The 25731-nt window shown below is 41.2% G+C and overlaps 3 protein-coding genes across 8 annotated transcripts in view; all 3 read right to left on the bottom strand.

Moving 5' to 3' along the window:
• Positions 1–22779, bottom strand: part of LOC115736061 (disease resistance protein RPV1-like) — a 38925-nt gene extending 16146 nt beyond the window's left edge. For 3 of the 6 annotated variants that reach the window (XM_030667559.2, XM_030667558.2, XM_030667556.2), the window contains exons 1-4: positions 22622–22779; positions 21952–22439; positions 20711–21842; positions 20237–20524 (exon numbers count right to left, since the gene is read on the bottom strand). In XM_030667559.2, coding sequence (XP_030523419.1) covers positions 20237–20524; positions 20711–21842; positions 21952–22439; positions 22622–22666 — 1953 coding nt within the window. In that variant the 5' untranslated portion in view covers positions 22667–22779. Of the gene's footprint in view, positions 1–17973; positions 18328–18428; positions 18513–18615; positions 20138–20236; positions 20525–20710; positions 21843–21951; positions 22440–22621 lie in introns of those variants that run through there. The other 3 variants (XM_030667563.2, XM_030667562.2, XM_048277575.1) reach the window with 3 other exon arrangements.
• On the bottom strand, positions 1074–4963 carry LOC125314688 (disease resistance protein RUN1-like). The gene is made up of 5 exons (XM_048277579.1): positions 4929–4963; positions 3858–4880; positions 3387–3647; positions 2086–3291; positions 1074–1921 (listed from the first exon to the last, which is right to left on the bottom strand). Exons 1-5 carry the CDS (start codon positions 4929–4931, stop codon positions 1877–1879), a joined length of 2538 nt encoding a protein of 845 aa, XP_048133536.1. The 5' UTR covers positions 4932–4963; the 3' UTR covers positions 1074–1876.
• The window catches only part of LOC115736118 (disease resistance protein L6-like), a 41619-nt gene continuing 22900 nt past the window's right edge, over positions 7013–25731 (bottom strand). The window contains exon 3 of the mRNA XM_048277603.1: positions 7013–7117. The gene's annotated coding sequence lies outside the window, so the exon portion shown is untranslated. The remainder of the gene's footprint in view (positions 7118–25731) is intronic.

Genomic DNA, 25731 nt, shown 5'->3' on the forward strand with positions numbered 1-25731 from the left:
TGCTCACGGAGAAAACAGTTTTAACAGTCCATGCTCTCGTTCTCTTATAACCAGTACGGAACCCACGTCTAAGTTCCAACCATACAAGTCCCAAAAAAAGTTCCAACAATAAAAATGTACTCGCTAAATTAAATAGAAGCTATGGAAAGAGTAGAAGGCGAGTAGAAAAAGGAAAAAAAGAAAAAAGTGGGAATAGATAACACCCCATTAAAAACTCTCTGCCAATCTGTAAGCAATCTGCCTTCTGCAATTTATGGGCTCTACAGTTTATCATTGTCATGTTCTCCTTTCATGTGCCATATGTAAACCACGCCCAAAGAATATGCAAATCATGTTAATGTGATGGAGATTCGACAACAATTAATCCAAACGGGCACCTCACGCTAACGCATAGGCATCAATGACCCAAAGTAACATCCAAGGGAGGCCAAGCACACCCAATCCAGACCAAGGTCCGTTCTGAATGAGGGCACATCACACAACAACCTAAGTAAATCACATAAGGATTAGGCTTGAATGTCTCGTGCAAAAGGGTTCATTGCAAAATGGAGACAACGAACTCTAATTCCAACATTTAAGGCATATCAAGTATCAACACAAATATGAACATGCGACAAGGAAATCAACCTAACATGACACAATAAAAAGCCATTGTACTCTTTCCATAGCTCCTATTTCATTTAACCCCTTGGATTTAGAGGTGTGTGGCCGGCCAAGGAGATCCCATCTTGACTGATTCGGTTCAAATTTAAGAAGCCATTGTTTTCTGTGCGGTACACCTGAAAAAAAAAAGCCTCATTTGCTTGTCCAATATTTCCCTGTATAATCACCAACTTATGAGGACAAGTTAAAAGGGTGAATGATGTTAAAATGAGAAGCAAAATGGGTGATTAGAGGGTGGTTATTGTTTGGACGAATTTTAAAATTATATGATGAGGGGCATACAAAATCAGGTATACAAATGCGAGTCCATGCAAAGTGCAATATGCCAGCTTATGCAATATTGAATTTTTTTTTTGGCTAATATTATTATGAAATGCACGAATTGTTTATAAGTAAAACACTACATATAATTAGAAAGAATACCAGAAAATATGACCAGCATTTAATGAAAAACTATCAAAAAGTTAACAATGTCGCTCGTGTCGAAGGATGCAAAACATCCTTTTCTTCCGGATAAGCCTATGACAGCGTTGATTTTGGCGGAGGAATTCATAAACTTGATCTAGGAGTGAGGAGACACATGCTAACTAAAAACAAACTTGTCCCGTAGGTAAATAAAGAATGAGAACTCTGTTGGTACCTTAAAAGATTTTACCACCTGAAATTTGAGGAGAAATTCAACCGGTGCACAATTTTCTTTTTGGAAGAGACCACCCTCGCCAAGGGCCGGCGAGGGCTGCCCTGCATGATCACTTGGAGCGACTGCTTTTTGTTCACGGCAGTTGATTTGGCCTCGACTTATCTTTAAAGGGACTTCAATGGAGTCAAGCTTGAAATTGACTCCAATAAATTTGCCTTCTTCGCTTATTCCTGTTTCTCCATTAAGTTTTTCCGCAGGTTGCTCCCGTCTTCCCTTAACAGGGTGGATGCCATGTACAGCTATCAGTTAAAACCGAAGAGAGTCCAGCATCACGTAACCATAGAACGTGCCATTACATGCTTCAACGCGTTCTGTACGGGCACCGAGTTCTCAGCCGGACATTCACTGATAATCAGCTTTTGCAGAGACGTTAATTTCTCTAGGCCTTCAATTTGACGGATCATTTTGCATCGTCTGATCTCCAAAACTTTCAGCGACTGCAAGTTTGAAAGATCAGGTCAACTGAGGTCATCACAGTCGGATAGAATCAAATTTCTCAGTGAGGTTAACTGGTCAATCCCATTGAGATTTTGTATGTTGCAGTTTGATATATTGAGCCTCCTCAGGGTTTCAAGCCCTTCAAGCCCTTTAATCTTTTCTATTGCAGAGTCATAGAGCTCGAACACTGATAAGTTGTTTAAGGCCTGGACGGTTGGCAATCTTCTCAACGATGAACAACCATGAATTGATAGAACTGACAAAGTCCCGGGAAGCTCTGATACTTTTCCAAGGCTGAGACTGGAAAGGATTAGCGTTTTGAGCTGAGGAATGTCCGTGGGCCTGAACTTCAGCTTAATAATTTGTGAAAGAGACAATTCTAGTTTCCTCAGTTTAGGAAACGCTATTGAGAAGGATTGTTTGTCAATCCTTTGTGTTTGGAGAAACTTTAGGTTCCAGAGTCTTGAAAACCATTTACGCGAGGGATGTTGCACATTGGATTCTGGCATCGGCTGTTCTGAGGGAGGTCGGCGTTCCTTCGGGTCCTCATCGCTTAGGCACAGCTCCTCCAATTCCTTCAAATCCTTAAGAATGGGAATGGATTTCATCCTTGTAGAACTCACGCGGAGACGAATTAGAGAAGAGGGAAGCTGCGGCAACACTTCAATCTCATTGCACTGAAGTAAATCAAGGGTGTGGAGACTAGAGAGGGCAGATATTTCAGAGGGTAGAATAGAAATACTGGAATGCCCCAGTGTCAATGAGCTCAGATGATGTAGCCTCTTAATATCACGAGGCACGGCCCCCTTCAAACTCCGACACCAGGAAGCATGTAGCTCGTCGAGCTTGGTTAGATTCCCAATCTCCCCAGGAAATGCTCTTATGAAAGAATAATCCATTCTCAGCACTTTCAAGCTTTCCAGATTTCTTATTGAACTGGGTAGTTCAGAGATACAGGTCGCTGATATATCCAACTCCTCTAACGAGCTCCCCATTTTACCAATAGAATCTGGAAGTTCCTCCAAATAACGGCAATTCCTCAACGACAAGCGTCTTAGCTTAAGCCGGTCCCCCAATGAGCTTGGGAGCTTAGTAATTTCAGCACCATCAAGTAAGAGTTCGGAGAGAGCAGTCAGGTAACAAATTGATCTGGGCAGGTGAGTCAATGGGAAGCACTGGAAGCCACTGAGAATTTCGAGTTTCTTCAAATTGCCTATGGAGATGGGGATCTCCCGTACAGAAGTCCCGTCAATGAAAAGCTCTTTCAGAGCCGTCATACCATTGATTTCCACTGGCAACGAGTTCAATCGGGAGCAGGACTTCAAATTCAGGGAGACTAAACGTTTCAAATGGCGAATCGAAGGATCCAGCTTCACCAAACGAGAACAGCCTTCAAGAATCAGGATTTCCAAATCTTGGCAACCAGAGAAGTCGGGAGTGAACAGTAAGTCGGAACACCCGGTGAGGTTCAAGACTTTCAATTTCTCCATCTGCAAAGCCAAAACAGAAAATATACACAAGGTCGGTCAATTCGCAAATGTATAATTCAAGGAAGCAAATATTAAACAACCAAATACTAAACCACCTTGATTTTACTCCAGCCTCCCCAGTCTTCCGTGATTTTGCCCCAAGGGAGCTCAAGAATGGCCAACTCTCTTAACACGAGATTTTCTGCATCAAATTCCGGAGGACACCTTTGCCAACAGAGCCACCTTAAACTAGCAAATGCCCCTGCAAAATTTCCGGAAAATTTGGCATTGTCCAACTTGAGAAACCTTATTTTTGGCATGCTCTGAAAATCTCCAGCTGCGAAGTCAAAGCAGAGAGCTTCAACATTTCCCATTCCCTACATTTGACGAAGTAACATAATCATCAGAAGCTATAAACCCAGATACCCATCCGGAAAATAAAAAAAGGATATTCCCTTGCCCTACATGCTAAAGTGCACATAATATGATATGATTTCTCAAGAAAATATGGGAAAAAAGAAGAAGATGTAGCCCGCATCTCAATGTCTTTGTTTTTGCATGTAACGAACCGAATGAAAAGATCGTACCATCTCCCTGTTCATTGCCTTTAGAATCATATCCTGTGTGCAAAATCTTCTGGATCTTGGGTCTTGAGACTCCTCTTGCTTACAAATTCCTTTGCCGATGCATCTTAGCAATCTGTGCATCTGCAATTCATTGTTTTCTCCAGTTTTTGCCAGGGGCATCAGAATGCAACCAGAAGATGGAAGATCATCATTGGGCCACATATATGAAGCAATTCGAGCATCCACACCAGAGATAAAGCCTGCTATGTCCAGAAATATATCTTTTTGCTTTTGATCTAATTCTCTGTAACATATATCCAGTATCTCTTCCGGGCCGACCGTAGTCTTTCCAGAACTCCTGGTGCGCTCTTTCATTGACTTCTCCATCTTTGCCCATTCTTGAATTGATTTACCCCTCAAAAAGGAACCGACAACTTCAACTGCTAATGGTAGTTTCTCGGTAGCATTAACAATGCGGTTTGCGAGCCCATCAAATTCACGTATGGAAGATTGCATCCTGAATGCATGCTTGCAGAAGAGTTCAAAAGCTTGACCATCATCCAATGCACTAACCAGGTACGTACGAGCCTTCTCGGGATCATACTCTTTGAGAATTTCCTCATTTTCAGAAGTCACAATTATTCGACTACCTGGACCAAACCAGTGAAGCTGTTCTCCTACAATAGCATGGAGAAGGGATTGCTCTTCCACGTCATCGATGACTATTAGAACTTTTCTTTCACGAAATATATCCAGGAAATCTTCTATTCTTTCACCAAAAGAAGGATCATCACGATCCCGTTCAAGGATATCACGAATCAACTTAGTTTGCAAAAACTGAATGCCAGTAGCATCTTGTTCAGTTTCTCTGACCTCTGCGAGAAAGCTACGATTGTCGAAACAAGAAGAGATGAGGTCATATACAGCCTTGGCGACAGTCGTCTTGCCAATTCCATCAGTTCCATGGATTCCAATTATGCGCACCTCATCATCGACTTCCATCTCCAGTAAGTCGGTGATTTCTTTTGCATGATCATCTAATCCAACTACATTCTGAAAAGATGCAATTCTGTAATCAGTATCTGAGATTCCCATGTCAGATGCTGATGGTGGCGGTCCATATTCAACTTCCAATTCCTCTATTCTCTGCAAGAAAAACAGAATTTTTCACCAAAGTAGTATCATAGACGGAGAAAAGAACAATCATCTTCGGATCAGTCTCTTTCTTATAACATTACTTCAGTTCCACACATAGTTACAAGATATTCACTTGTCATTTGTCATCAAATTTTTTCTACTTGATGCAAAAACATGCAGAGACTTATATCGGTAAATTGAATGTCAATTATCAATTGAGACTATCATCGAGTCGCTACAGATTTCTGCAAATTTCTCGATCAATTCATGTGCTGCCTGTTACCATTGGCACTTACATATTTTCATGAGACAAGCACAAGTTGACAAAGATTAACAATCGAGAAAGAACTGAAAAAGATTGGCATGTGGGCGAGTGATTGGCATCCATATTTAAGGATAAAAGACGACTAGTGGGAATGAGGTAAAACATGCTACTACGGTGGAAAAACTTTGAATCTTTTTAGGGAATGATATAATTTTGCTCCTCGTATCTTCGTGATATTTCATTTTGGTCCCATTTCTTGCACTCATTTATGCCCCTAATCGATCTTTTTTTTCCCCAAAATCATCCCTTCGATGACTTTCTGATGCAAAACCTGCAGGAAATGAACACAACACCATAGCTTAGATGGCACCTGCATGTCAGCAAATCGTTTGTTTATTGAATACCCATACATAAGGAAGTCATCGGAGGACGAAATCGAAGGGAAAAAGGAAATACTTGTCGAGAGCTTAAGATGAAAAAAGTAAGGTACATTGACCAAAACAAAGAGTCGCAAATAATATGAGGGCCAAAGCGTATTTTTCTGTTTTCCTGCCTTAATGTTAGTACTTATTTTGTAATGGTGTTTTGCGGTTTATGAACTTCAAAAGAGTTCTCATTCTTAACTTTTCTAATGATAAATCCATAATCCTGGATACATTGTTTCAAATCAGTTCATGAAAGTCTGTATGCCGTCGTATTCTTTCTTAATCTAAAGTAATTTGCTTCTAAATTAACTAGTGTCTCTTTTCGTAATGACTTGCGCTTTTCAGTGAAATAACATTTTCACATGTGAAAAAGTCATATCCTGACATAATTAATGACCATTAATTTAATTTGCAAGTCTTTTATTAGGAAAAGACGTGAAATCTCCCGTAACGCAGTCTGCTAAAATCGTGAAATCAACTAGTCAAGCCCAGCACTTGTGCATGCACCGGCAAAACAACAAACAAATGTGTAACACAGTTTTTGCTTCATGGCTATGCATGCTGAAAAACCAATGGATGCATTCAAGTACCGCAACTTGTGATTTTACCGCAGAACGCAAGATGGGTAGTGATTTTAACTTTCCAATGGAGTTGGGAAGTTCCCTTATTCTCGTGCCTGTCAAAAGAAAAATTCTCAAGTTTCAGAATACAATTATTTGGATTTTAATTTTCTAATGGAGTTTGGAAGTTCGGCAACGCACATACCTGATAAGTCTAACTCCGTCAATGATGTCAAATTCTGAATTGAACCTGGAAGTTCTCTCAACCTTATACATCCCGACAATGAGAAGTGCTTGAGCTCCACTAGTGCCCCAATTTCTTCGGGCAAATCCGTAAGATCCTCGCACCCTTCAATCTCCAACTCAATCAACGAACGTAGATCTCCAATGAAACTTTCAATTCTTTTCAATTTGTTGCAGCGTGCAAGAGTCAACTTCTCTAAGCACAAGCATTTAGAGAAGTCCGGGATAGTCGTTATGCCTTTACACTCGGTAAGAGATAGAACTTTCAAATTCCATGCCCTCTGTAAAAATGAATGGCATGTCCAGTGTAAGATTTATTGCATGGTACACATTTTGACTATTAGAGTAGAATTAAAACATGTCATTTACCTTGAACAAGTCCCATGCTTTTGAGTCATCCGTGAAGCCACTCTTGTCAAGTTTAAAAACAACTAGATGATCCAAATACATATTGTTTGCCCTAAAATCCTGATGAGGTTTACACCAAGAAATCCATCTCAACTGTGAAGGACACTTCGCAAAGTCCCCAGCAAAAGTTCCATTGCGTAATTCGAGGAATCTTAAATTTGGTAACCTTTCCAACTCTTCATTTGTAATCTCTATGGAGTCATCCAATCCATCTATCTCAAGCGCTTCAACCTTGTGCTTTATCTACAAGTGAAATTTTGCAATGATGTGAAGAAGTTTGTCAACTTCAAACTGCTATGTTTCACAATTCGAATGGGAAGGGAAAAAATGATAAAGGTCCTAAACAAAAAAAAGTAATCCTTAATGCCAGGATAAACTACTACTATTTGAAAATGAGATGTTGCTCGCTTACCTCTTTAGTTCTTATGATTGCAAGGGCCTCTTCTGCAATCCATAACCTACTCTGCTTTCCAAGGTCCTCAAGACTCTCTTCACGAACAATTTGCCTTCCCAATGATTTTAATTGATCGTGCATCCAGAACTTATTATCGTCCAATACCTTCATCAAGCCCCTCTCAATAAGGTCTTTAATGCCTCTTAGGGGACGAAACCGACAAGTGTCCCACATGTAAATTGCATCCGTCTTATTCCCATTGAAAAAGAAACATGCTATATCAAGGAAAATTTCTTGATGATCATTGCCTAGGCTGTCATAGCTAATGCGCAACTTCTTTGCAATATTTTCTTCTGGTACTTTCCTTAACTTATCTAATGTCTCTTGCCAAAATTTTCTATCTTTCCCGAAAAGGGATGAACCTATCGCTTTAATGACCAAAGGAAGCCCTCCCATAAATGAGACAATTTCCCTTGACGACTCACGATACTTGTCCGGAGGAAAGCCTCTAGAAAAGGCATGCCAACAAAAAAGCTTAAGCGCAAGACCACTATTCATTGTTTGCATCTCATACAGAGACATTTGACCTTCAAATCCCTCAACTTGCAAAATAGCTCTATTTCTTGTTGTAATGATTATCCTAGATCCTTTATGTAATTTGAAATTTGCTAATAGATTCTTAATGGACTCTTTCTCATCAACATCATCAAGAACCGGAAGGACCTTCTTATTAAAGAGTGTTTCTCCGATCATCCTCATTCTTTCTTCACTATTGTTGATTCTTTTCGCATGTCGATAACCAACAATGTCGGAAAGTAATTTCTTCTGCAACAGGACTATGCCCTCCTCGGTCGACCTTTCACGAACGCCCTCAAGGAAGCTACAACATTTTCCAAAGTGAGGGCATAGTTGATTAAAGATGACTTTGGCGACAGTTGTTTTACCGATGCCGCCCATTCCATGAATTCCAATAAGCCGCACGTCGGGATGGTCGACATCTAATAACTCTGTCAAGTCTTTTATCCGATCATCAAGTCCAATTAAATGTTCCGTCACCAATGTTTGTTTTATTTGTAGCTTCTCCCAAACCTCGCGAACAATCGATTTTATAATTGCTGCATGCCTGCAATGTACAAAAGCGCTCTTATGAGTTGACTAGATCAATTTCATAACCACGCATCACATGTGGGATTGTCAAAATCTTAACTTACTGGAATTCACTTGATATGTTTCACATATGGTTATAGAAATTTCTGAACACTATAGTATTCGTTCTCCCGAAGACCAAAGTTACCGAGTGGCTACAATTACATCATGAATAAACAAAAATTTCGGCATCTATAGCTAAGCCTAGAAAAGATTTCAGCATTCGCAATAGGAGAGAATAATGAACCCATAGAATGTGGACCGAATGCAACATCATTCATTGAACACTGCAGCTGGGTGAATAAAAATATAATCCTGAAGGCTGTAACTATTTCCCAGCGCCAAAAGTATAGCAGTATGTTAAGATAAGTGGCAGCTTTGGAATTTGCCAACATATGGTGGACTTCCTTGTCCATATAAAAAAAACAAAGTGGAAAATGGAAAATGATACGAATCCAGAATCTCAAGTTGATTTTAGTAATCACCCCAAATGATAAACCCAAATGGAGTGCCATTGAATATTTCGTAGCCTTACGAGACAGTGAAGAGGAAAAAATTGCCTAAAAGCAAGAGAATGTAAAGATGAATGAGAGCAGGGATTGGAGGTAGTATTCAATCTTTCCCGGTTAGAAAAATTAGAATAAATGAGATCATTTGGACAGGGTAACGCTTGTAACCGCTAAGACAAAATAAGAAGGACTACGTAAGGCTCATAAAAGAATTTTACCATTGGTCCTCTTTCACGATCCATCCCTTGATTTGACCTACTTCTGCAAGAGCCGCTCTCCAAGCCTCGACTTCATCGGGAAACCTCGTCTCGTGTTCCAGTAAAGCATCGCTATAGAGTGGAGTCTTGAGTTTAACGTCATGAGGTTCCACGCCAAAAAAAATGGGAAGGATGCTTTTCTGACCCTGTGACTTAGACACGTTGTCTACTAGGCGGGCGAGCTCACGAAGGCACCAACTCCTGCGAGCATAATTCTGAGACAATATGGGCATGTAGAGAACAGAGCTATCGATAGCACGCAGAAGTTCGTCATCAATTTCGCCGACGCCGAGGTCCCCGTTTAGCCCGAACACGCGGACTACAACGTCCACCAAGCTGTGACAGAGGAAGTCTGTGAATCCAAAACCAGTGTCCCGAAATCTGAAACTCAAGTACACTCCATAATCGATTCCTTCTGCTCTAGCAGCGTCGCTGCTTGATCCGGCCTCTGAGTATGCCATAGCTAAGGAAGCTAATTGCGATCCAGATCACTCCCCACACCGAAGAGAGGGTTTTGGCGTGGCGTGGCGTGGCGTGGGCTAAAAGCTAAGAAATGAGCTGAGAGAGTTTCAGGCATGTACGAGGCAGATGAGTATCAAATGTTATCTGTCCATTTCCCACCTAACGTTCTCATTAGCTGGAGGTGTCCCACGACTTTTTCAAACCATTTTGGTAATTTTCAAAGGCTCCTTGGGAGACCCCACCGGCCAATCAGATAATTCTTTCTTTTTTATATTCTTTCGAATATGCCCCTTAGTCGGTAAAGCATATTCCCCCCACCAACGAATTTTCAATTAAAGGTAAGGTTGGCGATAATTTCCGCACTCTCTTTTTGCTGGACGGATGTGCAGTGCAGGGTCATCGTCCGACCCGATTCATAGTATCGCGGGGTCGATGGAGTCGCCATGGATTCCTTTTCACAGAGACTTCTCTTGGACCCAATCTACAAGCGAGTACAATATTTGGTTAAGTCGCGCGTGTGGTCGTGTGTACCACGACCGAGTGCCCGTGCGCGTGGGCGCGTGATTAGTGAGCCCGGAGATAGAGAGAGAGACGTCGGGTCCACGAGGACTGGAAAAGAGAGGTGGCAGTGGGTGACAGACGCGAGGGGGATAAGGACGAAAGAAAAAAATGGCTTCATATTTGATTTTAGAAAAAAATTTAAATAAAAATATAAAATCTCATTATTTTCTCAAATAAAAATTTAAAATGAAAATAAAAATCTGATCAGAAGACATATTTTCTTTATTTTAACTTTTTTTCTACTTTTTTATTTTTTACTTTCTTTTTATTCTTTTTTTGTTTTTCTTTCTTCTTTTTTTTTCTCTTCCCTCCTCTCCCCCATCTCTCTCGCCACCACCATCTCCACTGCCACCTGCCAGTCCTGCATCACCCTCCCCCTCCGACGCCGCCACTGGCCACCACCATCAAATCTGTCCCAGAGGGACATACCAGAATGCTCGTCGGACGGTGGCAGGCGGATGACGTCGCGGAGGCAAAGCTCTGCAGAGCGTCAAGAGAGGCAAAAACTCTTATTTGAATATTCAACCGTTTACCCTAATTTCATCGAGCTGGTTCGATATGAGTACCCGACCTCGATGCCATGTTTTGAGGTGGGTTAAACTATTTCCGATTAAGAGGAGGAGAAAGGTGAGCGAGTGAAAAGAAGTGGGAGATTCCTGGAAATCGGAGAGGGTACAGATCTGCACCAGCAATTAGGAAAAGCCAGTTTTTTTTTTTTTTAAGCTTTTGAGAGAGAGAGAGAGAGAGAGAGTAAAAGAAATGATTTTTATAATTTCTTTTAACGATGGGTGACGGTGACCAAAGCCCTCTACTTTTCGAGAGAATTAATACTTACTCGCAACGATTTTTTTGTGAATTTTCTAACTGGCCATCCAAACGTTTTGGTTAATCCTTCTCTGGACAAAACATTTTACTTAATCAAAATACTGAGTAAATTGAATAATGAAAAGACCAAATATCATATGTGCGTCATATAATCATAATACATACATATATTACGGGGTTATGTGGCCGTTCTTGCTAATGTCAAATTCGCTCAACATAAGCTCGCAACGAGCTCCGACCAAAAAAAAAAAGTCACAATGAGTTCAATAGCTGAAAAATCAAAAATAGTAATTAAGAAAATAGTATGCACATGCGAGCGCACGTATATATCTCTTTTGCTATTAAATCTCTATTAATCTAAACGAAGAGTATTTCCTACAAGAAAATATATTAAATCAAGATGAATTTTAAATAAATTGGTTTACAGATCAGCAGAAATTAAGGATTTGAGAAACTCTGGAATTTTAACTGATTTGAACTAAGTAATTTTATTCAGTGTACGAAGCGGTCTATTTAAATTAAGAATTCAATTAACAAAAGCTAAAGATATATGTTGTTTGGTCGGGAAACTATCAACAATGTAATGGATTAATTTGTTCAACGGATTTCATTCAAGAAATATAGAAACATTATACAGAATAAATAAATTCAATTCATTTGAAAAAAATCACAGAAATTTTAAAATATAATAAATTGTGTTTTTGTCATTTTAAGGTTACAATGAAAGTAAATAATCAATGAATAAAATATGTACATTCATAACATGAATTTTTTGATGTTTCATAGTTGAGTAGTTCTTAAATCCATTTTCATGGAATTTGCAGAAAACATAGAGTGAAAAGACTTAGGAACTAATAATAATTTAGAACGGGTCGCATTATGATTCATAGAAATTCATATAAAGACAAAGTAGAATTGAAAAAGGAATAATAGCTCAAATAGTTATTGAATTTAGGGGTGAGCAAACTGGACCCGGCCGGCCCGGACCGAGCGCATTGGTCCGGTCCTTGAGGGGGGTGATCCGGTCCCCGGTCCCAATAAATGGAACCGGTGATTGGGCGGTTTGATCCTCGGTTCCAGGTAGATGGGACCGGCCCGAACCGCGCGGACCGGACTACCCATAATATATATAATTATATATATATAGATATATACAATTAAAAAAATGAAGTTTTCATTTGTTTTCAATGTTCATTTCTCGAGCTATTTCCATTGTTAGGTTGTACATTCTTGAAACTCGAACAACCCCTCAATGTTATGAATGCGGTATATCCTATTTATTATGGTCTTTTCTAGTATATTGTGTGGTGAGTATACGCTGGCATGTTCTTTTCGGAAAGAAATGATTCAATCGGTTCATTCAATATAATGGTAGCAATTTCTTCTTGTTTATGCATTTACGTTGTTCATTTCAATGAGTAATCCTGTATTTTATTTTTGTACACTACTTGGATGTGAAATCCGTTTAGTGAACAACATCACTATTAGTATGTCTTCGCCAGCTAAATTTTTTCGATTCTGTCATTTATATATCTCCATTGTTAAACCTACCGTTATGTGAGGACACGCCTTCATTATGAAGGTGAGAAAACTAGACCAACGTGTTTTTTTATTCAACTGGGGGTATAGATTGTAAAGTAACATACAATCGAAGCATATTGTATTTCAAGGGTTAGATTTTAGCAGTCCCACTAGGCTGGGACCTGAACCGGACCGCTTTGTCCGGTTCGGTTCGGTCCTGGTCCGGTCCTTGTTCTCAAAAATTTGGGGACCGGCACCACCGGTCCGATCCCCTGTTCCATATCGAGACCGGACCGGCTCGGATCATGCATACTCCTAATTGAATTTTCGTCAAATGTGCAATGTTATTCTTGAAATTTTAATTTATTCAATGTTATCCATATTTCCTAAAATTTGGTACTATCCACAACACCATCCTTAGACTATTAATTTGATCAATTTAATCCCTGAACTATTGGTAAATGTTCGGTGTAGTCTTTCCGTTTGTGTGATTTTCATATTATCCATGGATTATTGTGAACATTTGTCACTAGTTTATGGATTACATTAAACAAATTAAAAATTTAGGAATGACATTGCACAATAAGCTAAAGTTCAAAGACTACATTGAAAAGATTGAAAGTTCGAAGATTGAACCAAATTTCGGGGATCATTAGTGTCATTTTCTTGCTGGAAAAAAGCATATGCTATTATAAAAATAAATCAATTGGTAACTTATTGATTTTATTTTAGTTTAGTACGATAAATTATTGAAATAAACAAAGAAATCACTCAATTTAAACAATAACAAATTTTGCCAGTTATAGACATCTTAAATATGGCTTGTTTTATTTCCTATTAACTTAATAGTATATTCAATTTGATATATTTTTGGAAATGAGTGATCAATTGCGTTTTTATTCATGTGTTTACTCTTACTTTTGACAACCATTCATTATCAAATAAGGATAATAAAAATAGTTCTGAGTTTTACCTTAGTCATTAAAAAAATTGAGCCAACCTTTTTTTCTAAAGAATATAGCACTGGATAAATATATCCATATTCTAGATGAAAACAAACTGAACAAGATTGTGGTATGTATAAAACTCGACTTTTCTAATGTTTCTATCATGTATGCACACTTCCTAAATTCTAACTGTATAAACTTTCATGTTGCTACGTTTGACTTTAAGCATTTTCCAAATTTTTAAATGTGAAATTTTACAAAAAAAAAATAGTTAAGCATATACATAGGTCCAACACATTTATAGAAATAAAATAAGTTAATTACAACATTATCAACATCATAAGTGACAACAGTGCTAACACATATAAATAACATGTAAAAAATATCGATACATACCAACAAAATGCATATATCAACAATTGGGAAAATGTTTATATAGTGTTCGTCACATATGACAATCCACTTTACCTCAAAACTTGACACAATTCTGCCTCGTGCCTCGCATTAATTAATTCGTATTTGGTTTATTGATGCGGAAATGAATATCAGGAACGCAAATGAAGTAAAAATCTGACTACCACGTGATGTTCAATCTGACAAATTAAGGGGACAAACCGTGAAACATGCAGAATCAGAATAAAGAAAATGTAAACATCAAACGCTTGCACAATCTAAATGATTGCTCTTATGCCAGCCTTCCACGAAACAAGCGAAGGAAACTTTAAGTGAGGTCGGTTTACATTTCCAAGACATCCAAAACAACTGAAACGCTATCATTGTTTTGACAGTGAGAATACACAAAATTCTGCGACCAATTCCATGCATAGACAGACAAGCATCAAGGAAACCTAGTGTTCCTCAGAGAGCCCCCTAAATTTGAACCTTGGACAAGTGAGAAAAGTGCCTCCAAACTCCAAAGTGGGTTCACTGGACTTAGTAATATTCCTCTTTAACGGGACAGAACATGACCTAAATTACCCGCAGATGAGCAGATACGAGCAAAACCTATATTCCGCAGTTAATGTTTGCATCAATGTTAGATAAGTGAAAAAATTACACTTTTTTTTTTCTTTTAGAATAAATGTACGACTTAATGTTTATTAAGTAGGTACCTCTAACTTTTCTTTTATCATTCTAATAGTATTTTAAATCATTTTCAACCGGTTTGCATTTTTTTTTTAAACCGACGTTTCTCACGTGCAAGGGACTAATCCTCGAGGTGATGGGAGTTTTTGCCAATATCACCGGGTAAGTCCTCCAAGACGTGGTCGTTGGGAGTCGAATCCGAGACCTCATCGGTTTAACTTTCTATGGCCCAAGCATCTTATCAATTTGTCCGACGCCTCATTGACCGGTTTGCATTTTTTATTAGCCAACATATGTAATGTTTCAACATATCTAATTGGTCCCTAATAACATCTTTGTAAATCAATCCTTTTAGGAACATCAGTGGAACATGAGTGGAATAATCGCACATTTCATCTAATTAAAAAGGGTTTCTACTTAGGCACCTTTAACTTATTTATTTATTTTCATATTTCTTAATATTCCTTTTCAATGCTTCGACCAAACTTCCGTTCGGACGAGTTGAGCCATCACCATGAATCGGGATTTTCAATCAAACGATGTGAGGGAAGTGGATAGAATACGAAGAGGAGAAGAGAAGGATGGACGAAAAGTTCCGTACTCCGAGCACCGGATCCGTCACGCCCCGACTCTCGAGTTCGCGACATCCCTACCAATTCGCCACGGGTCATAGATGATAGCGTCCCGGGTAGGCTATCGACCTACGTACTTAAAACGCATGCGGAACGTGCCACACTCCCAAATAATTACAAACAGCGGGGATAGTATATTAGGACGGCTCAACGATCGTTCATTCAAAAGACTTTTTCATTCATTAACCAAAAGTAGATGAACTATAACCCTACTGAGCTACGGTAGTCACATACAACCCCACACTTCGGGGCGGCTCTTGAGAATCTCAAAACAAAGGTACTAAGATTAAACCTTCATCTACTTCAAAAGACTAATCCATGAGCCAAATCTTGGCATCCATGGGGTTCCATCACTCGGGACCCGAAAATGTTAGCCTACGACTGGGTGAGAAATAAATCTCGGCGAAGTCAACGCCTAAGCCCGGTTAGGGCGTTGATTCACTCAGAATTCCTAACAAACGGTTGTATCATCCAAGAGCAAATATTTCTAACCACATGCAAACTTACCGGTCTTGAGCCACGCATAATGCAATGCTTGACTCCAATCAACAATCACGACAGACAGATAAGCGGCAAGGCATCACATCAACTTGCACACATGGGACACCACACGAAGTCCAATTATTAACAGATGAGACCACATGGCCCAGCACACTAGACGGTTGGTGCCTAGCACACTAGACGATTGGTGCTCTACGGCAAGACCCAGGCATCGTCCCATTACTTCGGCGACGGCGATCGCTATGCCGGTGTAATTCCGATCGACACGGCACGTCATAGCAGGCATTCCCAAAAGAAGCGTCGGTCCGTCACAAGCCGCGACCAGCATCCGCTCAATCCGACGACACGGAAAGACGTGCATCTAACAAGTCGTGTAATTCCGGTCGACACGGCACGATCATGTCGGGAACAACCATTAAGTGACCACTCAATCGCATCCGACAACAATCGGTCAAATTCTTATCTTTAGACTTATTAGGATGCTCATGCATTCATGATAAAGACTCGGCACCATGCCGTTTTCATGCTAAAAATATGCAATTTGCTTTCACTCGGTTCGCATGGATGCACAAATTGTCCACCAGACTTTGCATCCGGAAACATGGGACCGACACCCACAATTTTCGTTCAAAACATCTAACACGCAAAACCAAGCATCCGGACACGCAATCGGGACAATCAGCCAATATCTTTCAATAATCTAACGATAAAAGTCAATCAAAATTTATAATTAAACCATCGAAATTCCAAGCCAACCACCAATCAAGAGTCCACTCGGCCTTGTCTTATCGCTCGCTCGCGATCACGCACCGGCGATCGCCGCCCAAACAATCGATCCGATCTACTACCAAATAGCCGCAGACATCCCAACTAGCAAATTGACTTAATTAATCGTGGTCATTTAACTTAAACCCAATCTCTATTTAACCGACCACGATTAGGCTACCTAAACACCATATTAAGCTAATTATTATAATTACAAAAACTAATTACCGCTAATTACACTAACTAAGCGCAATTAGCGCCCTAATCGGGGTTTAGAAGTCGACTCACAACAACGGCGGTTGATGTCGGGTCGGGCACGAACTTCGAGGCCGGTGTCGAAAAATACTGTTCACGCGCGGAATTACTGTTCACGACCGCGGCGGTACTGTTCACCGAATACTATTCACTGTACTGTTCGCGGGGTACTATTCACTGCACTGTTCACCACGCACTGTTCATGATACTGTTCACCGAACAGTAATTTCGGCGAAACGGCTCGGATCTGAGTCGGATAGGCGTCGAGGACCCGGGCTCGCGACTGAGAAGGTTGAGGGTGGCGTAGGGACTCGACTGAGGTGCCGGATTTGGGGGTTTCGGCGGCTCACGGTGGCGAGGCGTCACGCCGGAGGGCAAGCGGCTCCGGCTAGCTCGCGGCCGGCGACAAGGTGAGCTCGGGACGACGCGGCTGAGGCGGAAAGTAGGAGGTCGCGGGTCAGCAGGGCTTCGGGTCCACAGATCTGGGGGTCGTGAGGTCTTGCGGCCGAGTTAGCCTCGCGGGCTCGGGACAGAGGTCGGGGTCGACGGGCCTGGTCGCTGATGGCGCGCGGAGGACCGATGACTGGTGGATGAGCTGGTGGACGGTGGCGGTGACGGGATGGCGTGGTGGTTGGGCAAGGTGAGGGCGGAGGGGCTGGTCTCGTGAGTTGCAGGGGGAAGAAGAAGAAGAAGAAGAAGAAGAAGAAGAAGGTGAACAGGAGGGGTGGGGGGGACTGTTGTGCGGCAGAGGAGAAGAGAGAGAGAGAGAGAGAGAGAGAGAGGGGGAAAAAGGGAGAAAGCACGTGGGGGAGGGGGCCGGCAAAGAGAGAGAGGAGAGAGAGTGAGCTGATGTGAGGGGTTTGGTGGTGATGGGACACCACTTGTCTCGTCACCCTTTAAGATTTCTGTCCTATTTGTATAAACACCTGCAGGCCTTTTTGAAAAACAGGTAATATATGACTGGTCGAGCATTTGGCCCAATCGATAGAAAATCATTTTAGTCTTTTCACAAATCAGACTCCATCGAAATTAGGCTTGAGAGCAAGGAAATAGATCCTAAAACGCGACGACTAAGATTTCGAGACCTAATCGAAATCGAACAACAAATCGGGACTCGTCCAAAATTCGTCACTTATATCCTTGCGATCGGAAATTTTGCACCGACTAAAATTCAATAATAATCCTTTTTATTGAACTCAGTCTCCGAATATAGAGTCTAATTTTCAGGGCGTCACAAGATCAATTCAAAGACTTGCAATCAATCATCCCATTCAATTTCACAATCACGAGCGCACTCTATTGTAATTACTTCTAATTAGATCATCATCCTATCATCAACTCCTGGAGATTCGGGAACCCGACCACTTTGATTGACTCGAATGAAGAAAGGCCAACGCAGAAGGCGGTGTTGAGGATGGATTTTCACCAGCAGAGCCGACGAAAGCACAGGCCTGTGATGGGCTCGCAATTGCCGAGTCCTTGCAATGTCGCCCCATGGATGCTGGATCTTTTCTGTATCCTTCGTTTTTCTCTTTCTCGTCGGAATTGAACTGCTGCGTGGCAGTAGATGGCTTTTGGATGCATCCTACAGGCTACAAGAAGACAGTAAATGGTGTCCTGGTGAACCGCACTATGAAAATGAGTACGAATAGAGCACCAACAAAATAAGCAGCAATTCGAGGGTCGGCGTTACCTTCGACAATGATTTTGGCACGTGATTGTTGATGCCACTACCAATCGCCTGACGCGAAGAATTTGCCTGGGGAATTTTGTGGCCCTGCACAGATCCAATGCAAGATACACATAAGGAATTCATGGAAACGATAGAATCCAACTTTGTTTCGGTTAAAAAGAATTGTAAACAGAATTGGAGCATGTACCTTAGAGACGTCGCTCTCCAGTTTCTCAGACTAAAAGGAGATGCCCGAAAGTACAACAGTAGTTCGTACAGCACAGAGACTATTAAGCCACTGACGGAGAAGAATCCGCAACGCATATGTCCAATTCAACAGGATGGGGGAATATCGGTAAACTGGGACGAGTGGAAAAGATACCTTCAACCTTCCTGAGACGGACCGATCCTTTGAGCCCATTAAGGTTTGTTATACCGTTGCAATGAGAAATTTTCAGGACTTCCAAAAGCGTCAAGTCTTCAAGACCATCAATCTCTGCTAAATCGCAGTGCTCTAGTTCTAGTTCTGACAGATATTTCAGACCAGAAAATGTTGGCTCTTGAATCTTGCAGCGTTTGAGACGCAGAGTCCACAAGCTTGAGGACGAGGGAAGTTGTGTGAGGTCCATGTAGGATAAAGTGAGTTCCCGGAGCTGAGTGAGGTCACTAAAATTCCCAGGGAGAATGGTGACATGTGGAAGGGACAATTCCAAGGTCTCTAGACTTGGTAATCCCGCGATCCACCCGATACTCGGGGTCCGATTCGATAACCCTGCTTCTGCCTGCTCATCATCATTCAAGCACAGCTCTTTCAGATTTGTCAGATATGACAAGTCGGGGACTGTCATGTTTCTGGATCCCCAGCGAAGACTTAGTAAACTGGAGGGCAACCTTGGCAGTGCGTGAAGTTGGTTGCATTTAAGTATGTCGAGAGCTTGGAGGCGGTGAGAAAGACGGCGAATGCTACTAGGCAGCACAGCCACATTGGATGACGATAACCTAAAAATCCTCAAAGAGGATAGTCCTGAAATAAAGCAACGGATGTTGCCCTCCAAATTTATGCAGAAAGAGAAATCTATCTCCTCCAGGTTCTTTAAGTTGACAATATATCTAGGAAATTGTCGGAGGAAAGTGTGCGCCATCTTCAGCGTCTTCAAATTCCTCAAATGCTCGACTGACTCTGGCAATTCTATGATCTTAGTAAGCGAAAGGTCCATTTCCTCCAGCAGATCCAGCTTCCCAATGGAAGTTGGAAGTTCAACCAACTTCTGACAACCCCTTAGAGAAAGTTTCTTGAGTCCGTGAGGAAATTCAAAAGCACGTGGAAACCCATCAATATCTGCACCATCCAAATCAAGGCTTGAGAGTTTCCTTAGGCGGCCAATTGTGGATATATCCTGCAAACGCTTACAGTTACAGGCGCTAAGTACTTCAAGATTTTCCAAAGACCCTTCCTGGCAATGAATTCCTCGGATGCCAGTTCCATCAATCAGAAGTTCTGTCAAAGATTCCATGCGGTACAGTTCTTGGGGCAACTCCGTGACTCGGCTGCAGTTTCTCAAGTTTAAGGAACTCAAGTTCTTCAGATCACGGATGAATGGCCCGATTCGAAATAACTGAGTACAATCTTCCAGTACCAAAATCTCCAATTTGATGGGAGCTGGAAAGTTAAACGATACATGTAGCTTTTTACATCCTTGTAGGTTCAGGACTTTCAATTCTTTCACATTCTGCAATGTATGCGCAAAGAAAGATAACAAACTTTAAATACGCTTGTTGTCTATCATCTTAACACGAGATTTAAAAAGTCAAATATTGATTGGCCATACCTCCATGATTTGTTCCCAGAATTTTGAAAGCTTGGAGACCGGACTCCCCGACAGATCGAGAATGACTAACTCCTTCAAATGCATATTACATAGCTCAGGAATCGAATGGCACTCTCGCCAATCAAGCCACCTCAATTTTGGAGGAAGATTCTCAGTATTTCCCTGGATTTCAGCCCGGTCCAGTCTGAGGTACCTCAAATTCGACATATTGCAAAATTCTTCACATGTAAAACAGAAGGTGGAACCCTCTTCAACTGTTAGACCGATACCTTGGACACTTTCAGTACCCTGCCAAGTCTCGGTTGGGGAAAAACTTACGAGTAAGTTCAAAAAACTCTAATTTCTCTTTCAGAATTACAAAATCAGTGTTAAAGAACAAATCCCTTTCTTTTCCCTACGAGATTGACTCAAGAAAAGTAAGTTTATGTAAATCTCAATGCTTTCGTAAACCGCTAGAGGCTTTGGAAAACTTACCTCACCATCCTTTGGAATGGAAATTGCATCACTGTGATTCCAAAACCTGCAGCGCTTATGAGGGTGTTTATCCTCGACAAGTTTCCTGCCAAAGTCTCTCAACAGATCGTGCATTCTCAATTCATTGTTTTCTCCAATTTCCAACAAATACCTGTCACGCAGATGTTTTATTCCAATAGGCGGATAGTAATCGCAAGCGTCCCACATGTAAAAGGGAATCCTCTCATCCTTTCCAATAAAAAAACACGCTATGTCGAGGAATATCTGCTTTGTGTGTTCATCTAGGTCCTCATAACTGACCATAAAGGCAGCTTCTTTGTCTCCTTGGTGCTTTTTCAAGAATTTCAAGGTACTTCTCCACATCCGTATATCATCCCTATTGTTGCATAAGTTTGAACCCACGAGCGCAATAGCCAATGGCAGCCCTCCAATAGCATTGGCCATGTCTATGGACAGGGAATCATACTCAGAGACATTTTGGGGCGCACCCCCTTGGAAAGCATGCTTACGAAAGAGCTGAAGAGCATGGTGATGTGTCATCAGTTCGACCTTGTGTTCTTTGACTGATCGGCGAGCTGCTTCCTTGTTGAAGCCATTGAAAATGTTTCTGTTGTCGGTGGTCACGATGATCCTGCTTCCTGAACCAAACCAAGCAAGCTCCCCAACTAATGATTTAATATGTTCATCCTCACGCACATCGTCAAGCACAATGAGAACCTTCATTCTGCTAAATAGACTTGATATCTTTTTGATACCATCGCTAGATGATCTAAGTGGTGTAGGCTTTCCTTTTTGAAGGTCAGCAATCAGCATTTCTTGGGAAACCTTGACTCCTTCCGAATTTATACCTTCGAGGAAGCTACATCCATCAAACAATTTATGCATCTCGTTGTACACAACCTTGGCGAGTGTCGTCTTCCCGACACCCCGCAGGCCGCATATTCCGATGACGCGCACGTCTTCCCCACATACTTTCGTCGCTTGTCCTTGGCTGTAGACAACACCAAGCTTTGCCATCATCTCCTGAACATGAAGATCGATTCCAACCAGTTTGTCGGTGACAGCTTGGTCATCCTTCTTCAACTCCTGCCAGACACGTGTAACAACTTCTTTTACGAGCTGGGCCTCGTGCCTGCAAACGCAAGGAATGAAGCTGTTAAATTATCGATCAATTTTTCAGAACAGCAACCTTAAAGATCTCTCTAAGAAACGAAAATATAAACCAGAAGGAAAAGAATTACCCCCCATGTACATTCTCTCGGTGAAATCCGCTTAATCCCCCGATCTTTCGAAACACCTCCTTCCATTTTTGGATGGTATCTCCGTTGACTCCGTCCTGCTCATGTTTCTCGAATGACTCTCCAAAATCCCCGGCCTGGCGTTTTACATCGTAGGGGCTAACATCATAGAAAATGGGGATGATAGTATGTCCATTGGACTCTCTGCACTCCCACATTTGTACAACTTCCATGAGGCAACTTTTGCTGGAAGCATAATCTTTGGAGAGGACGGCTATCGAGATCTTCGACCCCGCGATCGCTTCTACGAGCTGCGGCTTGATCGCTTCTCCAGTACAGAGCTTTTCGTTGTCTCTGAAGACGTGGATCCCTGCATCTACCAACTTGCTGTAAAGGTGATCCGTGAACCCTTTGCGAGTATCTGCACCTCTAAAACTCAAGAATACTTCGTGATTGATTCTAGACGACCACGATGAGGTTGAAGACGATTCCTGTCGAATCAAGGAAACTAAATTGATTCACACAGTAAAACATAGGGCATCAGACCAAGCCTTATGCTTCTGGCCAAACAGAAAAAAAGGGAAGGAAAAAGGACAAAGCAGAGGATCGATTCCGCCATATTCCATGTAAAAGAAACAACAATACAAATCCCAAAGATGCAGAGAAAACGAACCGGGTCTTTCCTCTTCATTCCAGCAGCCACCACTGCAGGAGGCATGACTCCGAGAAAATATTAGAAACGCCGCCGACCAACTCGCTTGCTCGCTCTCTCTCTCTCTGTCTCTCTCTCGCGCTCACTGGCAGGGGGTGCACCGGAGGAGAGGTCTACAGACATTACACTACAATATATGTTACCTCCTGTTCGTGACCAAGACCGTTGACTTTGTGGGCACCTGCTCCGCGCTTTGGGCAACGTGAGGGAAAATTGTCGTGTAGTCCCGGTCCCACCTGATTTAACATTCAAGGAAAAAAATTATAAAATGAGACGAAAACGATTTTTCAGTGGTTGGAAGTGATACAGAGGATGCAAATGAACTGATTGGCAGTCCTCCCAATTCGATCCATTCATATGTAAATGAAATTCCGTCGTTTGCTCATCTGAGGATATCAACAGGTCCTTATCCCTAGGTCAATCAAGTTTCATAGAAAAAAATAAAAGTTTGGCCATCATGAATCCCGACATGCTGCATGAACTTCCCCGAAAGTGCCTTCCGACATTAAGTATTTAAAAAAAAAATGATCGGCACAAAGACATTTCAAGTGATAATATTTGTATACAGTGCTCATTTTAGTGCCAAACTTTTATTTTTTTTTATGAAACTTGGTTGACATAGGGATAAGGACTTGTTAATTTTTTATTAATTAACTTATCCTACGTGGCTCATCGGAGATTCTAGTCAGCTTCCAAAGCACAAACGACGTCGTTTAACCCATTTCACGGAGTGACTTTTAGTGCCATAAGTTGTAAATTATGATCGTTTGAGTGCCAAGTTTGTCTAAAAGTAATCACTTAAGTATCATAAGTTGTAAAATGTGATCACTTGAGTGATATTAGTTTAAGACATCCAAGCCATGTCCACCGAGCGACGTAGTTCTCTTTCCACACGCGAAGTTGATTTTTTATCTAAAAAAGCCATGTCACTAAATTGTTTGAATTAAAAATGCCATGTCACTAAACTATTTTAAATAAAAATGTCGCTTATTTATTTTGGCTAAAATCTCTCGCCGTTGGCACTTCAGTGAGCAAGCGAAAAATTTTGGCATTAAAGTGAACACCATACATAAATATTATCACTTGAGGTGTCCTTCTGTCCAAAATGATCCATTTGCCACATAATTTTGTATTTTGGGAGAATCTTCAAAGGTAATTGCCTTCTCATGGAGCTTCATGAATTGGCTAGCATAATCGAATGTCGATTTCTTCATAAAGTGTGAACACAACAACTAGAGTACGTACTTTTCCCACGGTAGACATTAAAGTGTGACAAAAAACGAAATGTTAAGAATGAGAGGACACATGGGAGCCATGTCGCAGTGGGTAGCTAGATTCCTTGCCGATGGAAGTAGATTATTGGGTTGACAGCAATAAAGACAAAATTTGCCAAAGTTATAACCAAGTCTTCCACTTATGTTTTAATTTTTCTTTCTCAAATTGGAAAACGAGGATTGATTCCATGTAGGCATGGAAGGGCGAGCTCTAGAGCCAAGCTTGGCCAGTGTCCTCCAGCTGGAACCTCACATTTGAATTTGCATTATTCGAGTCCGAGTACGAGTAGATTTTTATTTTTAATTATAAAGGCTGCTAGAACACATATATCTTACTAATATTCAAACAACAGAATGTTCAGCTTCTATTGATAAAACCCTAAACCAAAGTTTCAAGCAAACGTTATGTTTGGGGTTTCAACTTTCAACACACAACATAACTAGTTACACCAGTTGTCCACATTAAAATAATCCTACGAAATCACAAATATTGCCAGGTCATTTTTCCTTTTTGAATTTTTTCTTTATTCTTTTTCATTATTCTATTTTTTTAGCAAAATTAGAAAAAAAAAAAGGGCCCAACCCCATAGGCAGGGTTGCCCAACCCCCGCCTAGATCCGAGAGGGAGTTACAGGCCCTTGCCTTGATAGCGGGGGCCGGCGACTCTCGCCTAGATTCGAGAGAGGGTCCGACCCTTGCCTTTGGTCGGTGGGGCCGCTGGCGACCCCGTTGGCCTTCGCTGCCCCCCGTGAAGGTGGGGCGGTGGCCCCAAATAGGAGAGCTGCCCCTCCCACCATTTCTTTTTTAATTTTTAAAAAAAAAGAAAAAGAAAAAATAAATAAAGGGAAATGGCGAAAATGCCCTTGAGATCGGGCCCTTTTTTGAGATTTCATAGCCATTCGGGCCATTAAGTTTACTTTGAACCCTTCTTTGAGAAAATGAGGACACTTTATGCCATTATTTGAAACATAGTTCACTTCAAGTCCTTATTTTAGAAAATAAAGGCATATCGAAGCCTTATTGGGAATTTTCCCACTTGTAAATGAAGTTCCGTTGTTTACTAATCTAAGGATATTGATAGGTCCTTATCCTATGTCACCCAAGTTTCATAACAAAAGAAAAAAAAAAGGGCAATCATGAATGATGGCATACTCCATGAACTTCCCAGAAAGTTTCTTCTAATGTTAAGTATTTAAAAGAAGATGATCCATTTGCCACACAATTTTGTATTTTGGGAGAATCTTCAAAGGTAAATGCCTTCTCATCGAGCTTCATAAATGACTGGGACAATCAAATGTTGATTTCTTCGTACACATGTGAACATAGCTGTTAGATTATGTCTCGAATTTGAATGGTTTCCGGACCTAATCTGATTGGATAAATATCCAAGGGTGATCGCACAAAGGAAATCAAGAAAGGCATCTTTTGTTGCGATTTAAAGCAAGAAGAGATTGAACTATAGCACAACAGGACAAAATAAGGGACTCCCAAATATAATATATTATATGGGGGTAGAAAAGTCTTTGCGCAAGAAAAGAGTCCAAAAGCAAGGGTTTGCTTTTGATTCTTGAACCTGCAAAAGCCATATAATAAAAAGAAAAAGGGAGGATTTTTGTGGGTTTAGTCCTGTAGCTATGCGATAGAAATTGGTCTGACACCGCCGCTCAGTGGACTCACCAAAGGAGTTAATATCGTGGGCGAACAGAGGACACTTTCTTGGACGCATGAAGGAGTTTGTTGTTTTGCCAAAGAACAGGAGTGGCGGACATATCGAACATTTTGTGCATGAGTTTTACA

Source organism: Rhodamnia argentea, chromosome 4 (genome assembly GCF_020921035.1).
Source record: "Rhodamnia argentea isolate NSW1041297 chromosome 4, ASM2092103v1, whole genome shotgun sequence".
Taxonomy (NCBI): domain Eukaryota; kingdom Viridiplantae; phylum Streptophyta; class Magnoliopsida; order Myrtales; family Myrtaceae; genus Rhodamnia; species Rhodamnia argentea.

What these genes read in the sequence shown, in the direction of transcription:
- LOC125314688 (XM_048277579.1), bottom strand. An exon ending in AGGCAATGAACAGGGAGATG is followed by an intron (nt 3,648 to 3,857) that starts GTACGATCTTTT and finishes CGTCAAATGTAG; the next exon opens with GGAATGGGAAATGTTGAAGC. An exon ending in GAGGCTGGAGTAAAATCAAG is followed by an intron (nt 3,292 to 3,386) that starts GTGGTTTAGTAT and finishes TTGGCTTTGCAG; the next exon opens with ATGGAGAAATTGAAAGTCTT.